Below are 20,889 nucleotides of genomic sequence, written 5' to 3' on the forward strand. Positions count from 1 at the left end.
TAATTTTAAATTCAATTCAAGAATAAATTGGATAAAAAAATGATTAAATTGCAAAATGGTCCTTGTATATAGCTTAAAGTTACTACTTTTGTCCAAAAAGTTTTTGACTAGCACCATCAATCCAAAACTTTGATTTTGTTGGGAGTTTGGTCCAAAGTGTTTTCAAAATATTTAAAATGACGAATATGCCCTTGATATTTACTTTTTCTATTTTATATTACATAATTAAAAAACAAAAACAAAACTCTTTAAGTGTTTATCCCCCACCACTCCCCCCATTCTCTACCATTATTTGAACCTACAAACAATATGTCTGTCATCATCGGAGCTCCGACTCTGAGAAATCAACGACTCGCAAGAAAAAGAGAGAGACGAAGCGAGGACCACCACTAGTCATCGTTGCCACCATCTGATGGTCTCAAACATAATTTTTCCATATCTCTTCCTGTTTCATACACATACATACAATAATGAACAAGATTAAGAATTGAACCAACAGATTCAACACAAAACACACACATACACATGTTAAATACAAACAGACATAAAACCCAAAAACCGATTCAAAGAAATATCAAATTACACACAAATCCCAAGTTTTCCACATTTAATCTTTTGTACATCTCAGAACTAACACATAAAATTCATAAATCAAAGGAAAGAAATACCAAAAATATAAAATGGTAAATAACAAATCTTGATTTTTCTTAAACAGACGAAGATCAGGCCTACCACACAAAACCCAAATGTAAAAAGGTCTCCAGAAATCAACATGTCCACTATCGGAGTTTTACAGAGGCAAAGTCGTTGCAAACTCGAGTCACAGACGGAATTCGAAGTTCTACACTTACATCGACATCCGTTCTTGATTCACTCCTTCTCCGGCAAGCCACATGCGTTTGTAGAAACCCAAGCGTTGCCATCTTCATCGATGGTGGTCTGGCAATTTCCGACGGCAGTGGTCCGATAATCTCGAATGTATTTTGTTAAAGAGGGATATGGATGGACGGGTAATTAGGGTAGGTTTTTATTTTTTTTAGTTAGATAAATAGTAAAATAAATGGAAAAAGATAAAAGGTATAATTGTTATTTTAAGTATTTTTAAAAAAAACTTTGGATCAAAATTGCGATAAAAGTTCTATATTTGGTCAATAGTGTTTAACTTTTTGGACCGAATTTGATAATTTCGAAAAATCACAGATATTTTTACAATCTTATAAAAAAAAATTAATGACAAAAAAAAAAAAAAAAAAAAAAAGTTGATTACCGTCGTTAACCCGTAAACAAATAAATCACGATCAAAAACGTATATGAAACGCGTCCTCACAATAATTAACATATATCGTCAACCCACACAAACACATTTAAGACACCGCCCGAATTTCTCTGTCACACACAAACACACACTAAACCCCCTGTCTCTCTCTGGATCTCACCGATTCAACCAACCCCAACTCTCCCACCTGTTTCTCCCATCTACCTTTTTTCTCAGCAGAAAATCCAGCTAAAAAGTGGCAGGGAAATCCGGCGAAGCAACGACAAGATACTCATCGATATGTGGCTGCGTCAACTTCAGATCTGATCGTTTTTCTACCGAAGTCTACAGATCCATTCGTCCACTTTTCCGATCACCTGTACCGGTTTTCTGTTGCAGATCATAAACGGTAAGGCCACCGAATCTGATTTAGTCTCAACCGATCTCAGTTGGCATTTTGATAGGTTTGAACTTTTAGTAAACTTTTGTAAAGTTAGTGAACCAACTGCATTTGTGATTTATTATTTGAATTTGATTTCGCTATTAATAACAATTAATGATTGTGCTTAATATTTTTACCGATGATTAATGAAGTGTGTTCATTTTTCATTGTTTGGTTTTATGAGAAGCTAATCAATTATAGTCATGTGTGCTTTAACTCCAATTTTTTTGAAATTTAGTTGTGATTTTTTTTAAAGCCATGAATCTAGAACACAGAACACTTTTAGCGTCTAATTTGTGTGCTGTTGATTTTTCAACTAATGAGATCTGATTCTGTGTGGATGATTTAATGCACTTCGTTTATGATTCCATAGATCTGATTTTGCTTTCTAGGGTTTTTGCTGAAGAAGGATTGCAGCAATGGCGCCGACAACCTTGCGGAAGGCTATTGGAGCGGTGAAGGATCAAACAAGCATTGGAATCGCAAAAGTAGCTAGCAACATGGCACCGGAGCTAGAAGTCGCTATAGTAAAAGCCACCAGTCACGACGACGATCCCGCCGGCGAGAAATACATACGAGAAATCCTCCAGCTCACATCGTACTCACGAGGCTACGTCAGCGCTTGCGTCCACGCTGTTTCCAAAAGATTAAGCAAGACTCGTGATTGGATCGTCGCCCTAAAATGTTTAGTCCTCATCCACCGACTCTTAAACGACGGCGACTCAGTTTTCCAGCAGGAAATCATGTACGCTACTAGAAGAGGAACCAGATTGCTAAACATGTCAGACTTCCGTGATGAAGCACACTCCAATTCATGGGATCACTCCACTTTCGTTAGAACTTACGGGTTTTACCTTGATCAGAGACTCGATTTGATTGCATATGAAAGGAAGCAAACCGGTGGCAGCAATGGCAGTGGCAATGGAGATTCCGTGAGGTCCAGGGAAGATCAATGGAGATCTCCACCAAATCGCGGATACGATTATGATGATGAACCAGGGTATGGAAATATAAGAAAATCAAGATCTTCAGGAGATGTTAGAGAAGGATCTGGATCATCTCACGACAAGAAAGATACAAATACAACCCCTTTGAGAGATATGAAACCTGAAAGAATCTTTGGGAAAATGGGACATTTACAAAGGCTATTAGACAGGGTATTATCCTGTAGACCTACTGGTCTAGCAAGAAACAGTAGAATGGTTTTAGTTGCCTTATACCCAATTGTTCAAGAAAGCTTCAAACTTTATGCTGATATATGTGAAGTTTTAGCCATTTTACTCGATCGATTCTTTGATATGGAACATCAAGATTGTGTGAAAGCATTCGATGCTTACGCAACTGCTGCAAAACAGATTGATGAACTTGTAGGGTTTTATAATTGGTGCAAAGATATGGGAATTGCAAGATCATCAGAGTATCCAGAAGTTCAGAAAATCACAGGAAAATTACTAGAAACTTTAGAAGAATTTGTAAGAGACAGAGCAAAAGCTACAAAAAGTCCCGAAAAAAAACCCGAAGCTATCGAACAAGTAAAAGAAGAACCCGTTCCTGACATGAACGAAATCAAAGCTTTACCGGCACCGGAGATTCATCCTCCACCACCACCGCCACCGGAGGTGGCGGCTCCACCACCAAAACCGCAACACACCGGCGACTTAGTCGACTTACGGGAGGAATCGGTGACAGCCGATGACCAAGGAAATAGATTCGCGTTGGCTTTGTTCGCCGGTCCGGCGAAAGGTGGCGGCAACGGAAACTGGGAGGCTTTTGGCGGCGGCGGCGAGGCGGAGGTGACGTCGGCGTGGCAGAATCCGGCGGCGGAGGCCGGAAAAGCTGATTGGGAGCTTGCGTTGGTGGAAACCGCTAGTAATTTGGAGAAACAGAAGGCGGCAATGGGCGGTGGGCTTGACCCGTTGTTGTTGAACGGAATGTATGACCAGGGAATAGTGAGGCAACACGTGAGCACCACCAGTTTGAGTGGCGGCAGTGCAAGTAGTGTGGCTTTACCGGGGAAATCGTCTGGTGGCACACCGGTGTTGGCCCTCCCGGCTCCTGACGGGTCGGTTCAACCCGTGGGTGGTGACCCGTTTGCTGCTTCGTTAAGTGTCCCACCACCTGCTTATGTCCAAATGGCGGATATTGAAAAGAAACAACACTTGCTTGTTCAAGAGCAGATGGTTTGGAATCAATATGCGAGAGATGGAATGCAAGGTCAAGTTAGTTTGGCTAAAATCAATAATGGTGGATATGTTGCACCGGGTCAACCACCCATGATGCCTTATGGAGCTCCACCTGTAAACGGATCCGGGTACTACTATCCTACTTACTAAAATTCTAAATACATTTTTTTTTTTAAAATTCTTATTATGTGTTACATATATTGTGCTGTTTTTTATGTTTCCACTCTGAGATTTTTTTTTGTTGGCATTTTTGTTGTTATACTATGTTTTTGTTAGAACACATGAGTAGCTAATTCGATTATGTAATTATTTGCTACTACTAAGTACCAAGTACTCAATCGATCTTTGTGCTATTTTGTGGCTTCTTTTTTCATAAGTGATGGATTGATGCCCATTTGGAAGTAGCTTTATTCTGTTTGGGTCCATTGATATTTGGTATTGCTTTATGCTTTTAGTTGGAAAGAGAAAGCATAAATGCTTGTTTCCTTAATGCCTAAGTATTCCTTCCTTTTCGTAGAATTGATCAAAAGTTGTGTTACCACTTACCACTTAGATTAATCAATTATGTTGTTAGCCAAATTTTAGGTTAATTAAAGTAATGGTGAAACTCCTAATTATTAGAAGCTAATTATACGGATTGAAAATGTTGATAAGAATATATTCAAAGAAAAGAAAAAGGAATGAAGAGTAATAAATAATAATAATAGTATAGAGAAAGAGAAAAGTGGCAGTCAAACTTTGACCACACGGTTCAACCAAAGAATGAAATCTCAGTTTCTAGAATAAATTAAGCAGATGGTTCATGTGGTCCCTAAAAAGTAAAAACATGCATATGTAGAATGACTTGATGGTTGATGCATCCACGCTGTTAGAAAGAGAGTTGACGAATATCAAAGAATTTTGGGATATTCTAAAAATCTGTAATTTTTATGGTGTTAAGATAAATGAGTTGTTGGAGTCTGTTAAAAATCCACCAGGAGACAAACAAGAAAACTTGCTTTGTTCTATGTTCTATGAGACGAGGAATTTGTAGAAATGCATGCGTGAAAAAGCGATCTTATGCAAAACCAAAAACAAAAACATCAACCGATATTGTCATTTGAAGTTACATAACCATAACACAATAGTAAACCATAAAATGAACAATATCTTTGGAAGTATCACATACTTCAGGAACCTCTAATTCTTCAATAACACATTTAGACAAGTATCTTAGCCCATGTTAATCAACAAACTTAGACACAAACACACACACACACACACAAAAAGTAATTCTTCAATAACACATTTAGACAAGTATCTTAGCCCATGTTAATCAACAAACTTAGACACAAACACACACACACACACAAAAAGTGAGGAGAGAAATGAAAAAGGAAAGAAAAAGAAATTTGTCTTTTGTATTCTCGAGTTGGAGAGAAGTGGAAAGAAAATAAAATATTTTGTTCTTTCTTTCCAAATATTTCCAAATCGGTATGAAAGTTAGAAGAGAAAATAATATTTCCATTTCTTTCATTTAATGAAACTCGGGAACATTAATTTTTTTAATTTTTTATCACATCTATTTTTTTCTCTCGTTAAGTTGAACTCATGAACGGGATGCAGACAAATCTCTAGAAAAGTCTCATTATTTAGAGAAATTAACGATTAAGTCCCAATTTTTTTTAGTAGAAAAGCCTAAGAAACCGATAAATTTCTTTAGTTTATTCCTTTTGACATGTTCAACAGCAAGTCATGCATCAAATTGTTATTTTTTTCCAAAATAATGGGACATTTCTACATATTTCTCAAAAATTATATATAATGTATAAACATATTTTTATATATATTTTACATATTTATGTATCATTTAAAAAAGTTTTTTAAGCTTTTTTATATAAATTTTTTAACATTTTTTTATGTATTTTAAATGTATAAACGTTTTTTTTAGATTTTATATGAATTTTTAAGTATTTTTACATACTTTTATTTAGACAAAATTACAAAAATGGTCCATGTGGTTTGCCAAAAGTCACAAAGTCAGTCTCTGCTAATTTTTTTTTGATGCAAATGGTCCCTGTGGTTTGCCAAAAGTCAAAAAGTCAGTCTCTGTTAATTTTTTTTTGATGCAAATGGTCCTTGTGGTTTGCAAAACTTGCAAGGATGGCCCTTTTTACTAACTCCGTTAGTATTCAGCCGTCAGGGACTGAATTCGTAAGGGCATTTTTGTCTTTTCAAATATAAAGGGACTGAATTCGTGACATTTTGTAAACCACAGGGACCATTTTTGTAATTTGTCTAAAAAATAATATAAACTAGGGAGAGGATTCGAACTTGAGACCTCCTCCCCCTCCCCCTAATCACCCTAAACCTCTATGATACGTAAAAATACATTTTGTTTTATTAATAACGTATTATACGAAAACATATTTTTAAATACATAAAAAATTATTTTACATAAAATAAATACGTAAAAAAACATATAAACTAATTGTAAAAATTTATTTTTTCTACAATACGTAAAAGTACATTTTGTTTTATTAAAAAAAGGTTTTATGTAAAACAAATTGTAATTTATTTTTTCTACAATACGTAAAAGTACATTTTGTTTTCTAGCATTTTTATTATTTTTAGACGAATTACAAAAATGGTTCCTGTGGTTTATCAAATATCACGAATTCAGTCTCTTTATATTTGAAAAGACGAAAATGCCCTTACAAATTCAGTTCCTAACGGTAAAATAGTAACGGAGTTAGTGAAAAGGGTCATTTGTGCAAGTTTTACAAACCACAAGGACCATTTGCATAAAAAAAATTAATAGGGGCTGACTTTGTGACTTTCGGTAAACCACAGGGACCATTTTTGTAATTTTGTCTTTTATTTATTATGATATATTTTTTCCGTATTTATGTGTTTTAAATTTTTTTTTTATATAGTTTTTTTACACATTTTTATATATTTTAAATGTGTAAACGTATTTTTTTACATATTTATATGTATTTTTTTAAGTATTTTTATGTATTTTGGTATATTGTTTTTACGTTTTTATATATTTTTTACTTCAAATTTCATTGTAAGATAACTATTAGACTTTGTACATGAAGAAAAAAAAGCAGTAAATTATTTCAAAACAAACATTTTTCAAAGACAACCCTTAGCAATCAACGTCATTTTTATGGTAAAATCTTTCATTCTTTTCTTAAATTCAATTTGTAGATGAATAAAGTTTACGAATATCATTATTGCTAAAGATCATCTTTGAAAAATGTTTATTTTTTTGAAGTACACTGCTTTTTTTTTTTAATTATAAGGTTTAATAGTTAGTTTACAGCGAAGTTTGAAATAAAAAAAATACATAAATACGTAAAACAAATATACATAAATACATAAAAATATATAAAAAATACTTTCAAAATACATTTAAACACGTAAAAATACATTTATATATTTAGAATACATAAAAATATGTAAAAAAAACTATATGAAAAACTTTAAAAAAATACATAAATACTGAAAATATACCTTAATACATAAAAATACGTAAAAATACTTAAGTATTCATATAAAAACGTAAAAAAATATCTTTATACATTTAAAATATATTAAAAAACGTAAAAAAACAATGTAAAAAATAAAAACTTAAAAATACATAAATATATTAAAAATATATAAAATTAAATAAAAGTATTTAAAAATATATAAAAATATGTTTATATATTATATACAAATTTTGTGGAAATATATAAGAAAGTCTCATTATTTTGGAAAAATTAATGATTTGATCATATGATATGCTAATCAGATTAAAAGGTGGCTAAAGTAAATAAATTTATCGATTTTTTAAGCTTTTTTACTCAAGAAATTAAATTTAGGACTTAATCGTTATTTTTTCCAAAATAATAAGATTTTTCTAAGACAAAACTGCACAAATGGTCCTTATGGTTAGCTAAAAATTACCACTTTTGTCCAAAAAAATTTGAACTAGCACCAGAGGTCCAAACTTTTTATTTTGTTGTTAGTTTGATCTTGTTTTCTATTAACTTTTTCATAATGATTATTTTGCTCTTTTTTTTTTTTTTCTTTTTCAGTTTTTTTATTATTTAAATACTTTATTTGATTAAAAGAAAAAATAAAAAAGAAAATTTGCATTTTCTATTTTATTTTTATAATAAAATAAAATAAATAAAAATGAAAAATCTCTCTCATTTCACATCCAAACACAAACACACACAAATTCTTAATCTCTCTCTCTCTCTCTCTAAACCAACAACCAACTTTTGTGATGCCTCTTTTTTTTTTATTCAAACACATCAACAAAAATCTCATTATTCAATTGAAAAACTACCAGAAATCGCCTCTTTTTCAAGACCTGCAAACCAAGCAATAACTTCTCCCCAAGTTTTCCAACTATTCCCCTGATCGACCTCTCTAAATCTGAATTAAAATAGCTCCTCGTTAAAGCCTGTCAAGATTTTGGATTCTTCAAGGTCGTCAATCATGGTGTTCCAATGAAATTTATCAGTAAACTCGAATCATAAGCCATTAATTTCTTCTCTTATTTTCTTTCTGTCAAACAAAAAGCACGCCAAAATCGACCCAATCATAAAAATCCTACTCTCTGCATTTTTAAAGAACACTCAGATCTGAGAAAGGGAGTTGGCGACATAGATCTGAGAAAGGGACGACGTAGATCTGAAAAAGGGTGGCGTATAAAAACCCCCCATCAACACGAGGATTGAAAGGCCTTTACAGCTTGACATGGTGGCGTTAGGTTTTCATCGTCTCCTTCCACCAATGGCATGGCGAGGAAGAGTAAGATATATGGTTGCTTCCGGTGAGAGTGTAGTTAATCGCCGACGATTGAAATCTCGAATACCCAAATGAAACAAAGAAAGAACAGGGATATGGGAACCAGTAATTGGAGTCTAAACGAGAGATGGGTTGCTGAATCTAAACCAAAGACGAGGCTATTTCATTTCCATGATTGATTGCTTCAATCAAAGATGGATACGAATGTGTGTATTTGTTTGTGTATTTGACAGGTGCAGCTTCAGTTGGAATTTCCACCTTTGTGGGATTACCAAAATGGGATTTAGGTTTATTATATTTCGTTATCATCTGGTCCGTCTGCTTTGACTTAGCCACCTATACTTTGGGTTGGGTCTGATGATTTTTTTTTAATTTCAAGTGATAATAATGTGCAAGATGAGTGTGTGTGTGTATGTGTTTTCTAGGAAGAAGATGATCGATGAGAGAGAGAGGGAGAGAGTGAGAGATTGAGAATATGTGTTTGTGTTTGTGTTTGTGTGTTTGGATGTGAAACGAGAGAGATATTTCCTTTTTATTTTTTTATTTTGTTATAAAAGTTATAAAAATAAAATAGAAAATGCAAATTTTCTTTTAATCAAAAAAAAATATTTAAATAATAAAAAACTGAAAAAAAAAAAACAAAGGCAAAAAAATGAAAAGTTTGGAGTCTGATGCTAGTACAATCACAAATATAGTAATAAAGGTAATTTCACCGCACCGGATCAAATGACCCACAAAAAGTTAGGTTGCAACAAATTGTCATATATGAGTTAATGGGCTTCAACCCACTACCCCTCCAAAGTAACAGCCCGTTGTCTCTTCTTTTATACCATTTTGATTGCCAAAACCTAGAATTACATGTTCCATATTTATTGTCAATTTTTAATTTTGAATTTGAAGTTTTTATTTTTGAATTTTGACCTTAAATATTTTTTGTTTTTGATATATATTACTTGATGCAAAATATATAAATGAATTTTATTTTAAATGTTTTTCATTGTTATAAGTTTAATAAAATAATATATAACAAATAAAAATATTTAATGTCAAAATTGGAGAATAAAGACTTCAAAAAAATTAAAAGTGGGCAATAAATATGAGACTGATGGAATATTTTTCATATACTTATTTTCCCTCTCAACATTATTTTAATATAGAACACTTTATATGTTTGTTTAACAACATTCTTACGATTAATACGGCTTTCTTCAATTTCATACGTGCTTTAACCAACTTTGTTAAGCATACCATACTTATTGTCAGGGTTAGAAACAATTATTACGTATTATTGATAAATATATTAGATTGCCTGACCCATAAGGGCAAAGAAATTAACTCAAAACTATATATAAGTATTGTTTCAGTTTGCATGCTATAGTCTCATCATTGGAGCTTAATTCGACAAAAGTAAACATTGTTATAAGACGAAAGGGTGTGACACGACATACAGTTAGGCAAGAGCCAACGGGGTTTGATGCACACCGCCCCTTGAGCTCGACATGCCAAGTTTGAGGCCCTAACTCAACAACTTCTTGCCGTAAAATATTTTAAAACGTTAAAGATGTGTTTGGGTGTGAAAAGTTTTTCAATTTTCCATGAAATTTAATAAATGAAAATGAAAATTTTGAAAACACATTTGGTTAATTCAATTTTCAAAAAAAAAAAATCAAGAAACTGTAAATTTTATATTTTCCGAATTGTATGTAAATTAGAAAACGTGATTTTTATAATTTTCTTCTAAATTTCTAAAATGAAAAATGAAATCTCCACTGGTTTCAACCAAACATGTTTTTTAAAATTTTCATTGAAAACTGAAAATGAAAAACTCAATTATGTTTTCTGAAAACGTCTTTATAAAAATAAAAACAATACAACCAAACGCACCCTAGATCATTTGAATTCCTTATGTGACTACGGCATAACTATACCCTAATGACGTTTCAATCTAAATTTATAGTAGTTTTTTCTCCTAACATTGATCATACCATAAACCTTAGATAAAATAAATCTAAAATTTTACCTTATTGCTTCACTAACTTTTGGTACAACTTGAATAAATTTTATATTATGTGCATCACATCGATATGAAAAAATGTCGTCTAATGTAGTTTTCTAACATAGTTTAAGTCAACAATGATGTTATCAATTGATGCATTATCAAGAAAAAATGGCAAAAAAGTTTAATTTTTAATACAAATATAGGATTTCGTCATGTAAAATATTATATAAATTGAATTGAAGGAAAATGACTCTTGAGGGTAACTAACTGTTGTGTTTATTTTCGTTTGGTCCCTTTCCTTTTTTTTTGTACTCAATATACCATCGAACTTGTTGTTTGTGTTCACCATAACCCTTTTGACCGGCTTTTGACCTGTGATAGTCGGTCAAAGGGTTATGATGAACACAAACAACAAGTTCGATGGTATATTAAGTACAAAAAAAAAAGGAAAGTGACCAAATGAGAACAAACTCAACAGTTGGTTACCCTCCTGAGTCATTTTCCCCGAAAAGTTAAATAAAATTAAAGTTGCAAAATTATCAAAGACTGCAACCTTCTTTGACCGTAACGTACATGAAGAGCGTTTCGGAGGGGTAACTTCGTTAAAACATGGTCTATGCTATGTTTATCGTGGTTAGCTGTCAACACCTCTCTGCAAAAGGATATGACTGTGTATGAGAGGTATATTTATCAGCGTAAACGTTTACTTCAAGGTATATTATGGTGATGTGTCTGCAAAAGCTACATGATATTGTACATATTGATGTTGTATCTTATCCCATGAGTTTGATCATAAAGCTAAGTAAACTCAAAAATCATAGCACTTGTGATTCCACTTTTTTGTAGACTTGTCTAGAATCCATGATACGATAAATCATTTGATTGGAAATGTAAATGTAGTCATGAAATGCACATGCTTAGTCAAGATTCCTCTAATAAATATTCAAGTGCATTACAAAGTTGTAAATGTATGAATAATGTTCTTTCGTGGGTTATGTTTTGAAGAGAAACAAAAATGAATCTCATAAAGTCATTAATGTCAGCAGAAGATGACGTGGAATTTGCTGTAAATGAGTAAAGGGAAAATGAATCAGGAGGGTAACCAACTGTTGAATTTGTTCTCAGTTGGTCCCTTTCCTTTTTTCGTACTCAATGTACCATCGAACTTGTTGTTTGTGTTCACGATAACCCTTTGATCGGCTATCACAAGTTAAAAGCTGGTCAAAAGGGTTATGGTGAACACAAACAACAAGTTCGATTGTATATTGAGTACAAAAAAAAGGACCAAATGAGAACAAACGCAACAGTTTGTTACCCGCAAGAGTCATTTTCCCTTGAATTGATATGTGAATACATAAACAATTCAAACAACATTGTTCGTTTTATCATTGACGAACTCTACATGTTGAACCGACGAATTATAGTGTCTAGATATGAAATCATTCCATGAGAAGCTAAAGAAACATTATAAGTACTCTTTCTAAAAAAAGCATTATAAGTATAATTGTCAAAACCTAAAATATTTATATTTTATGTGATTTGTTCCAAAGGTTTATTCAGTTTCATCTAAAAATGGTATGACTTACCAAAATTATAATGTGGTTGAAACTTCGTTCCGATGAATTTCATAAATTATGGGTTGTCAAAGTTGTCGAATGAAAGTGCTTCTTGCATCACATAATTTTTGAATAGTTATCGTTGATCTTGTTGTCATCAGTGGCAGCCATGAGGGTGTGCAGGTGGTGCATTCACACGGGGCCTTCGAATTTATAAGCAAATATATAGTAATGGTTTTGGTATTTTCACATTAAGGAAAGTATCTATATCCAAAAAATACATATGTTTCTTATATAAGGTCAAGCAAACATTATAGATTTTTATAAAACTCATCAAAAAAATAAATCATAACAAACCTAATAACGGTGTCAGTAGATTGGCAGTAGAAATAGGCTTCTCAAAGAAGTGTTGGAATACCATCGTAATAAAGAATCAATTATGGAAGAACATAAAAAAGAAGAAGTTGAACTGTAGGTGCCAAAAAAAACATAGATGAAGTTCAATAAGTTGTGTAAAAACCTTGAGAAAAAGTTCATGATGTTGTGGAAAAACCTAGAGAATAAGTTGAACTGTAAGTGGCAGAAGATATCTCTTTTGTAAATGAAGACATAGTCACCTTGAATGGTAATAATGATGACAAAGAAGATATTCTAGTGAATATCTATGATCATAGAAACTAAAACATCTAATGAGTTGAGACATGATGTTATTATAGTGAACATACGGGATGTTATTTAGCAACTTTGAGTTTTGCATTTAATGGTATCAAAATTATTTAATAAGATTTTATAAGAACATTTTTATAGGGTTTCACTTTTTTTTCGTACAAGGCCTCCGGAATATCAGAACCGAGCTTGGTATACAAACAATGCCCTACCCTATCCTCATGATTATTTTTGAATATTTATAATTATATGTATTACAACACGATCTAACTAGTACTCTTATTTTAGAATTACCATTTTAGTAAAATGAAATATTTTGATAAAAGTTGATTCTCAATTAAAAATACATAAACTAATGTTCCTTTTGAAAAACTGCCTTGCATTGGCACCTAATCTAAAATTTCCATGCAAGTTGTTGGATTATATTTACTTTAAGAAAACTTTTAATTAGTCAACATTTAGCAAGAATTTAGCTTTTATTTTCATCCATCAAACCAACTTTTTTTTAATGAAATTGTAACATTTACTCCGCATTAAAAATACATTATATTTCTTTAGTTAATATTAACTCTATAAAATATTACATTTGTTCCAATTATAAATAATTATTAACAATCATCTTAAATATTTGTTTTCTAATTAAAGCCTTCTAACTTTTTTTTGAACGGCGGAGATAATATTAACGAGCTAGCAAGTCGTTAGAAACCATTACAAAGTACAAACAATATTAGGAGAAATGCACCAGTCAAACCAACTTAACAAATTAAAACTATCTCCATGCTTTAACCAACCAAAAGACAAAATCTGCACATAATCCGCCGTTCTAGAGAACCACCTCTCTTCTTGAAAATAAGATAACCGAATAAGACAAAGACAAAACAACTTATGTCTCCTCTTATCCTCATCTAGGTATTAGCCATCGAAATCAATTATGAAAAGCAATTTGGAGCAACAAAATTCAAACCATACCAGGAGCACAACCATTGTCACACCCTAGCTACAAAATCATACTTAAAAAAAATACATGGTCTACATCATGAACATCCCTCAAGCATTGTTGGCATAAAACAAAATCCATGTGCACTCCCTTATGAGAGAGATTAGTTGCCAAAGGGATTCTGTTAAACATAAGTCTCCAAACAAAATAGTTTACTTTTAACCAAACCCAACTAATCCGATCAAAAGTACTCGACTACCCCAAAGATAGTCTCCATCATGCACATCCTCAATGAGTGAGTCGAGAAATTCCTATTAGTAGTACACACCCAACTCCAGGAATCGGTGACAGAGAATAAGGAAATATTTCCAATTTTGTCCTTTAGCTCAATAAAGAAACGACTCCCTCCCCCTTCTAGGTTGTTGACTCCAACCACAAACTAACTCCACAATCTCATCAGACCCGCTTCTAGGCAACCTATCCATAACTCTACAGTTCTTGTTGGATTCAATTCAATACAGCTCCGGAAATACATCCTTAAGAACAAAACCCTCTAGCCATTTATCTTTCCAAAAAAAGTATCATTCCCCAACCCTACGTTTCTCCTCACAAGTGAATCCGGGCTAACATTCCACTCCTCCAAATCAGATTTAATGTTATCAATAGAATACCACACACCAGGAAGCAAAGCCTTGGCAATAGGCTACCTGCAATGTCATCTATCATGTGTCATGCTTCAATTTATAATGACCAAAGACTATTTATGTTTGTTTTTAGCTTCCATATCCACTTGGCAAGCTTTGAAACCTTGATCAACTAAATAATGTTTGAGCTAAGTAAACCAGGCTCGCAAAACCTGTTTTAACTCTTAAAGAGCTTTATGTAGACGAAAAACGTAAGTGGGACGAGTTGGGTCTTTAAAGCCAAGTGGTTGTTACATGTAAACAACCTTGTTTAGATCATCGTTAAGAAAGGCGTTGTTGACATCTAGCTGTCTAATGGACTACCCATGAGAGATGGCGATGGAGAGAACAAGGTGAATGGTTTTTGGTTTGATGACAGGGTTGAATGTTTCAAAGTAATCTACATTAGCTTATTGAGTGAATCCTTGAGCCACTAAACGTGCTTTATGTTGTTCAAAGGTACCATGCGACCGTCTTTTAATCTTGAAAATCCACTTACAACCAATGACATTTACGTTAGTAAGACAAGAAACAATAGACCATGTGTTATTCCTCATAAGAGCATCATATTCAGATTGCATAGCATGTTGCCAACATGGATATATAATAGCTTGAGAGAAAAGGTGTGGTTGAAAGGTAGATGTGTCGGATAGAGATTTATGGAAAAATCGAGGTTTGGGAGAGTTGGTTCGTGGTATGGTAACCATGCTATAAGTGTTACATGGATCGAATCGGTAATGAGAGGTGGATGGTTGAGTGTGTTTGGCACGAAAACTGATGGTGGAGTTTTGACAAGGTGGAGTATGATTAGTAGGGTTTGTATAGGGGGTGGAGATGGTTGGGTAATGGAAGGTGTGGAGGGAAAAGTGGAGGACGAGTAAGTGAAGGGTGGTGTAGGGTCTGATGGTGGTGGTGGGTATAAGAGTGAGGCAGCGTGAGTGGGCAAGTTAGAGTTAATATCAGATGGAAGGGAGGAGTTGATGAGGGCGGTGCGGAGACTGGGGGTAAATAAGGAAAGACAATTTCATTAAAATTAACATGAGGTAAGATGTAAATACGAGATGATGATTGGTGGAAACAAAGGTATCCTTTGTGTGTTGTACTATAGCCGATAAAGATACAAGGGAGGGATCGGAAATCTATTTTATGAGAATTATATGGGCGTAAGAAAGGGTAACACAAGCAACCAAAGGTTTTGAGGAAGGTGTAGTTTGATGTTTTGTTGTAGAGTCGTTGATAAGGGGAATCAAAGTTGAGAAGATAGGTGATTATGCGATTGTGACGATATGTTGCGGTTTTGAAGGCATGCTCCCAAAAGAGTTGTGGGATGGACGATTGAGCCAAGAGAGTGAGGCCTTTTTCCACAATTACTCAGTTTCGTCTTTCGACGACACCGTTTTGTTCTTGGGTATAGGGACAAGAAACAAGGTGTTGAATTCCATGAGTGTAAAAAAAAGGTGGAAACATTGTGGTACTCTCCACCCCGGTATGATTAAAGGGCCTTGATGTCCCGATTGAATTGGGTTTTAACCATTTGTTTGAATTGGACAAATGTGGAGAAAACCTGTTATTTGTGGGACAAGAAATAAATCCAAAATATTTTGTGCAATCATCAACAAAAAGAAAGAAATATCAATTTCCATTTATTGAAAATAACGAGGATGGTCCCCAAACATCTGAGTAGACAAGATCAAACGGAAAGGAAGAAGAAATATAGGAAGCATATATGTAGACAATGAATCTTCCCCAGTTGAAAGGAGTCGCACGTAGTGGGAAAGTACTTGGAGGAGACAAGAAGTTGGAAAGAGGAGAACAGCCTGTGCAGAAGAGGCTCATGTGGATACGCAAAGTGATGTTTGGGACATGATAGAGACTGTGATTAACTTCCCCTTGAATTAGAGTTCTTCCCTGCAAATTCCTAATAAAACAATGGTTACGCCAAAATTCCATATACACATCATTATCTTTGGTTAATTTTGACACGATGAGTAGATTTTTGGTTAAGTTTGGAACAACTAAAACAAATGGCAAACTTAGATTATGCAAAGAGCTGAAACCGGTATGAGAAATAGACATGTGATTACCATTTCCAACCTTCAGCTTGTCTGTACCACTGTAGTCTTCAGCAAGGTTGAGTTTGCGAATGTCCAGAGTAACATGGTTTGTTGCCCCGGTGTCAAAATACTAGGCAAGGTCGGTTACAATAGAAGAGGTAGCAGCATGAGCAAGGTGATCCTGGAGAGAAGAGTCACGAGGATTAGGGCGTCTGGATGGATAGTCGATCTGGTTATTACTTTGCCAACATTCGATTGCTTCATACCCTAGGCGACTACACAACTGGAAGATTGTTCATCGACAACGATGATCTTCATTGCGATGTGGAGATGAAGTATTTGAGTGGTGGGGAGAGGAAGTGGTCCAACGAGATGAACGTTGAGCAGCAAGGGTTGTAGAACCGGAGACCAGAAAGGCAGGGGTGGTGGCTGGATTGAGAACTGGAACATGGTGAGTGTGCTCATGTTCAATTCTTGCCTCCTCTTACAGAAGATAACCAACCATATTGTCGACGAATACATTATCAGACTTCATCATGAATGCAGTGGCAAAGGCGTTATAGGAGTCGAGACCAGTAAGGATGCAACCCATTAAATCTTCGTCCAAAATTGAGTCTTGATTCACAGTTAGAGAGTCTGCAATGGACCTCTTACGTTCAATATAGCCAAGCATCGAAAGAGAGCCTTTTAAAATAGATTGGAGTTGGACCTTCATGGACATATGACGGACCCTGGTCTGAGATTGAAAGCTTTTCTCAATGGTTGTCCAAACGATGTAAGAAGTGGGGGACCGAGTTACTCGGGAGAGAGCCCTTTCAGATAGAGTGGGTTTGATCCATAACAGAACGATATAATCGGGATTTGGTTTGGGAGCAGGAGTGTCGTCGTCATCGGAATCACTGGAGACATAGGTTTCAGCAGGTGGGGTAGAATCGAGGATGAAGGATTCCAAATCGAAGGTTTCTAGGGATGATAGAACTATGGATCGCCATATGTGTAACTATCCCTATCAAGTTTAATGTTGATCGGCAATATCTAAAGATTGATAGCAACGGATGTGGAGGTGGCATGCGCCAAAAGAGAAGCGAAAAAGTTGGGCATAGTGAAGATTGATAGCAACGAATGTGGATCAAAGCACCGAAGAAAAGGGAAGAAAAAAACTTAATTAGCTCTTGATATCATATAAGAGACAATTGTGTTGTGAATTGTATTGTACATGCTTCGTAAAGAGTACATCACGTATGGATGTATTTATACACAGTAGAAAAGAAAATGAATCCTATCTATATGACACTAATTTAAAGTTATACATAAGACCAGGTAAAACACTTTGAATACTCTCGTGCTTATTAGACGAATTTTAACATCTTACCCGATCAAAAAGTTGTTACCCAATCAGGTTAAAAGTAATGTTGACCGAGTCATTTTGATAAAGAATTTCGTTTGTGCCCATTAACCCCATTCACTCCCAAGCTTCACTTTCTTCTCCCCCGTCAGTTTCCTCTGTTGGTGTTGCCATTTAGTCAGTTTCTTCGTCGGCTTCCTCTGCCACTTGCATGTCTTCTTCCTATGATCTTTCTCTGAAATTGATTTACTATCTATGTATGAACTTAAAATAAAAAATCTTTTCTTTTCCTCATCTAAAATCGATTTTGGTCTTTGTTATGAAGTTGAAAGCTTTTTCTTTTCTGTTTGCGTATTCTCAGATTTTGGAACATTCGTTCACAGTATGAACTATAGTTTTACATTCTCTAAAATTGATCTTTGATCATGGGTCTATGCGCTCATCTTTGCTGCCATATAAGATACTTGTTATGTATGTTTAATTTTTGCGTGCTAATTGTTTGTTGAAATGCTCGACTGAAATTTGATATACGTATTATGGTCGATGTTCTTTATTATCTTTTTAGGCAACTAAGGATCAAGATTTCAAATATGAGTAGATAGTATTCAAATTATAATATTTTTGATGTGAATATGATACACTCTTTTTAGGGACTTACATGTATATAAATAAATCTTTGAAATTCCGTTCATTGTACTCTGGAAATGCTTTGGCTTCTTGGAATTGGATATTTGTATTTTTATATTTTATATAACATGACAATAAAAGATTACTGGTGAAACATGACAATAGAGAATTTATTGAAGCATGGTCCTCTTTTCGTGGTTATGGCACTCCAGATTGTTTCCTTAAGGCCAAACTCAAATTTGTAAAAGAGAGGATTCGAAAGTGGAAGTATGAAGACTCCAAAAAAGAAACTAGTTCATTATCTCTCTTAAGAGATAAAGTAAATGAAATTGGAAGGTTGGCTGAAACCAGGTTCCTATCGGATTCTTAGCGACATTCATGGCGGGAGGATAAACTCGAACTGTTGGAACTCGAACACTTTGCCAAACTAGATCTACAACAAAAGGCGAAAATCAAGTGGTTGGTGGATGGTGATGAAAACTCTAGGTTTTTCTATCGATCCTTAAAAAACTCAAACAGGAAAAACAAAATCCATGACCTAACTATTAACGGTTCCTGGACGAATGACCCAAATTAATCAAACAAGAGGCTTTCCAGTTCTTCTCCAATAAATTTAAAGAAAGATGAACCTCCCACCCACCACTTATCAACCCGCTTTTCGAACAACTATCTTTGCAACAACAATGCTCACTAGAACTTCCCATCTTACCGGATGAAATCAAAAATGCGGTTTGGTCTTGTGGTAATGATAAAGTTCCCGGACCTGATGGATTGACATTCAAGATTATTAAAGATAATTGGGATCTAATAAGTAGTGATATCGTCAATTTTGTTAGACATTTTGAACACCATGCTTCCTTGGCTTCGGGTTGTAACTCGGCTTTTATTACACTGATTCCCAAGGTGACCGATCCCTTCACACTCTCAGACTATAGGCCGATCAGCCTTCTAGGTTGCATGTACAAGATTGTAGCTAAGATCCTTGCAGTGAGGTTGAAATCTTTTATCGGTTCGGTTGTTAGCGAAGCTCAATCCGCGTTCGTCCCTGGACGAAATATTCTAGATGGGCCTTTAGTTATCAATGAACTCTTCTCTTGGGCTAAACAATTCAAAAATAAGATTTTCCTTTTCAAAATTGATTTTGAAAAAGCATTTGACTGTTTAAATTGGAATTACCTTGACACTATTATGATGCAGATGGATTTTGGAGTCACTTGGAGGAAATGGATTTGATGTTGTTTAGCTTCGTCGATGACATCTGTGTTAGTCAACGGATCACCAACAGAGGAGTTCCCCACTTCAAGAGGTGCTTGACAGGGAGATCCCCTGTCTCCATTCTTGTTCATTCTAGCGATGGAAGGCTTGAATGTGGCTGTAAAAAGTGCAAGCAACAATGCGTTAATTCGGGGTATTAAATTACCCAACGGTGGACCCATGATCTCGCACTTATTCTACGCCGATGATGCCATCTTCGTGGGAGAATGGTGCAGCGAAAGCATAAAAAATCTATCTCGCATACTCAAATGTTTCCACATCTCTTCGGGCCTTAAGGTGAATTTTCTCAAATCTCGCTTATTCGGAATAGGTATATCCAATCAGGAGATCAAACGTATGGCATTGGTTCTAGGCTGCATGGAAGGCTCTTTCCCATTTACTTATTTGAGAGTTAACGTGGGGGCAAACATGGCTCTAAAGAAACATTGGCAACCAATTATTAATAAATTATGGTCTAAATTATCAATTTGGAAAGCTAAAGCTTTATCATTCGGTGGGCGCCTAACTCTAGTAAAATATGTTCTATCTAGCCTCCCAACTTATTACATGTCATTGTTCAAAGCACCACAAGGCGTAATCGACACCCTCGAAAAAATAAGACGGAATTTCCTTTAGGGTGGAGATGATGTCAAGTCAAAGATTCATTGGGTTGATTGGTCTAAAATAACAGCATCTAAAAAAGACAGAGGTCTTGGTGTTGGCACTTTAAAAGCTCAAAATATAACCCTTAGGGAGGAGGGAGTCGTTCCCTCCCAACCCACTGAACCCACTGTCACATCAATTTTTCTCTCTTCTTTTTGTTCATCTTTCCCAACCCACAACATACGGAAATCCTATTTTTCTCAACCCACTCAATTAAAAAAAATACAAAACAACTAAGGTAGAAGTTTTAAAACACATGGTACAAGAGAAAATGAGAGAGAGAAAGTAGATGATGAAGTGGGTTAGTGAAACCAATTAAACAACCCGCTGAAGCGGGAGTGGTACCGACCATAACTCTATTGCTAATTGAGATTTTACCTTGATTGTTTTGCTTTTTTTAATTGAATGGGTTGAGTGGGTTCAAAAAGATAGGGTTT

General features: G+C 34.6%; 1 protein-coding gene across 3 annotated transcripts; it reads left to right on the forward strand.

Moving 5' to 3' along the window:
• Positions 1-1,339: 1,339 nt before the first annotated feature.
• LOC145119528 (ENTH/ANTH/VHS superfamily protein) lies at positions 1,340-4,243 on the forward strand. Of its 3 annotated transcripts, none has more exons than XM_079055194.1 (2): positions 1,340-1,664; positions 2,071-4,243. In XM_079055194.1, exon 2 carries the CDS (start codon positions 2,117-2,119, stop codon positions 4,028-4,030), a length of 1,914 nt encoding a protein of 637 aa, XP_078911320.1. In that variant the 5' UTR covers positions 1,340-1,664; positions 2,071-2,116; the 3' UTR covers positions 4,031-4,243. The 3 variants fall into 3 exon arrangements, with proteins under 3 accessions (XP_078911320.1, XP_078911319.1, XP_078911321.1); XM_079055193.1 differs by having other exon boundaries at positions 2,090-4,243; XM_079055195.1 differs by having other exon boundaries at positions 2,104-4,243.
• Positions 4,244-20,889: the final 16,646 nt, after the last annotated feature.

This window comes from Lactuca virosa, chromosome 6 (genome assembly GCF_052849685.1).
Source record: "Lactuca virosa cultivar CGN04683 chromosome 6, Lactuca_virosa_CGN04683_v6, whole genome shotgun sequence".
Taxonomy (NCBI): domain Eukaryota; kingdom Viridiplantae; phylum Streptophyta; class Magnoliopsida; order Asterales; family Asteraceae; genus Lactuca; species Lactuca virosa.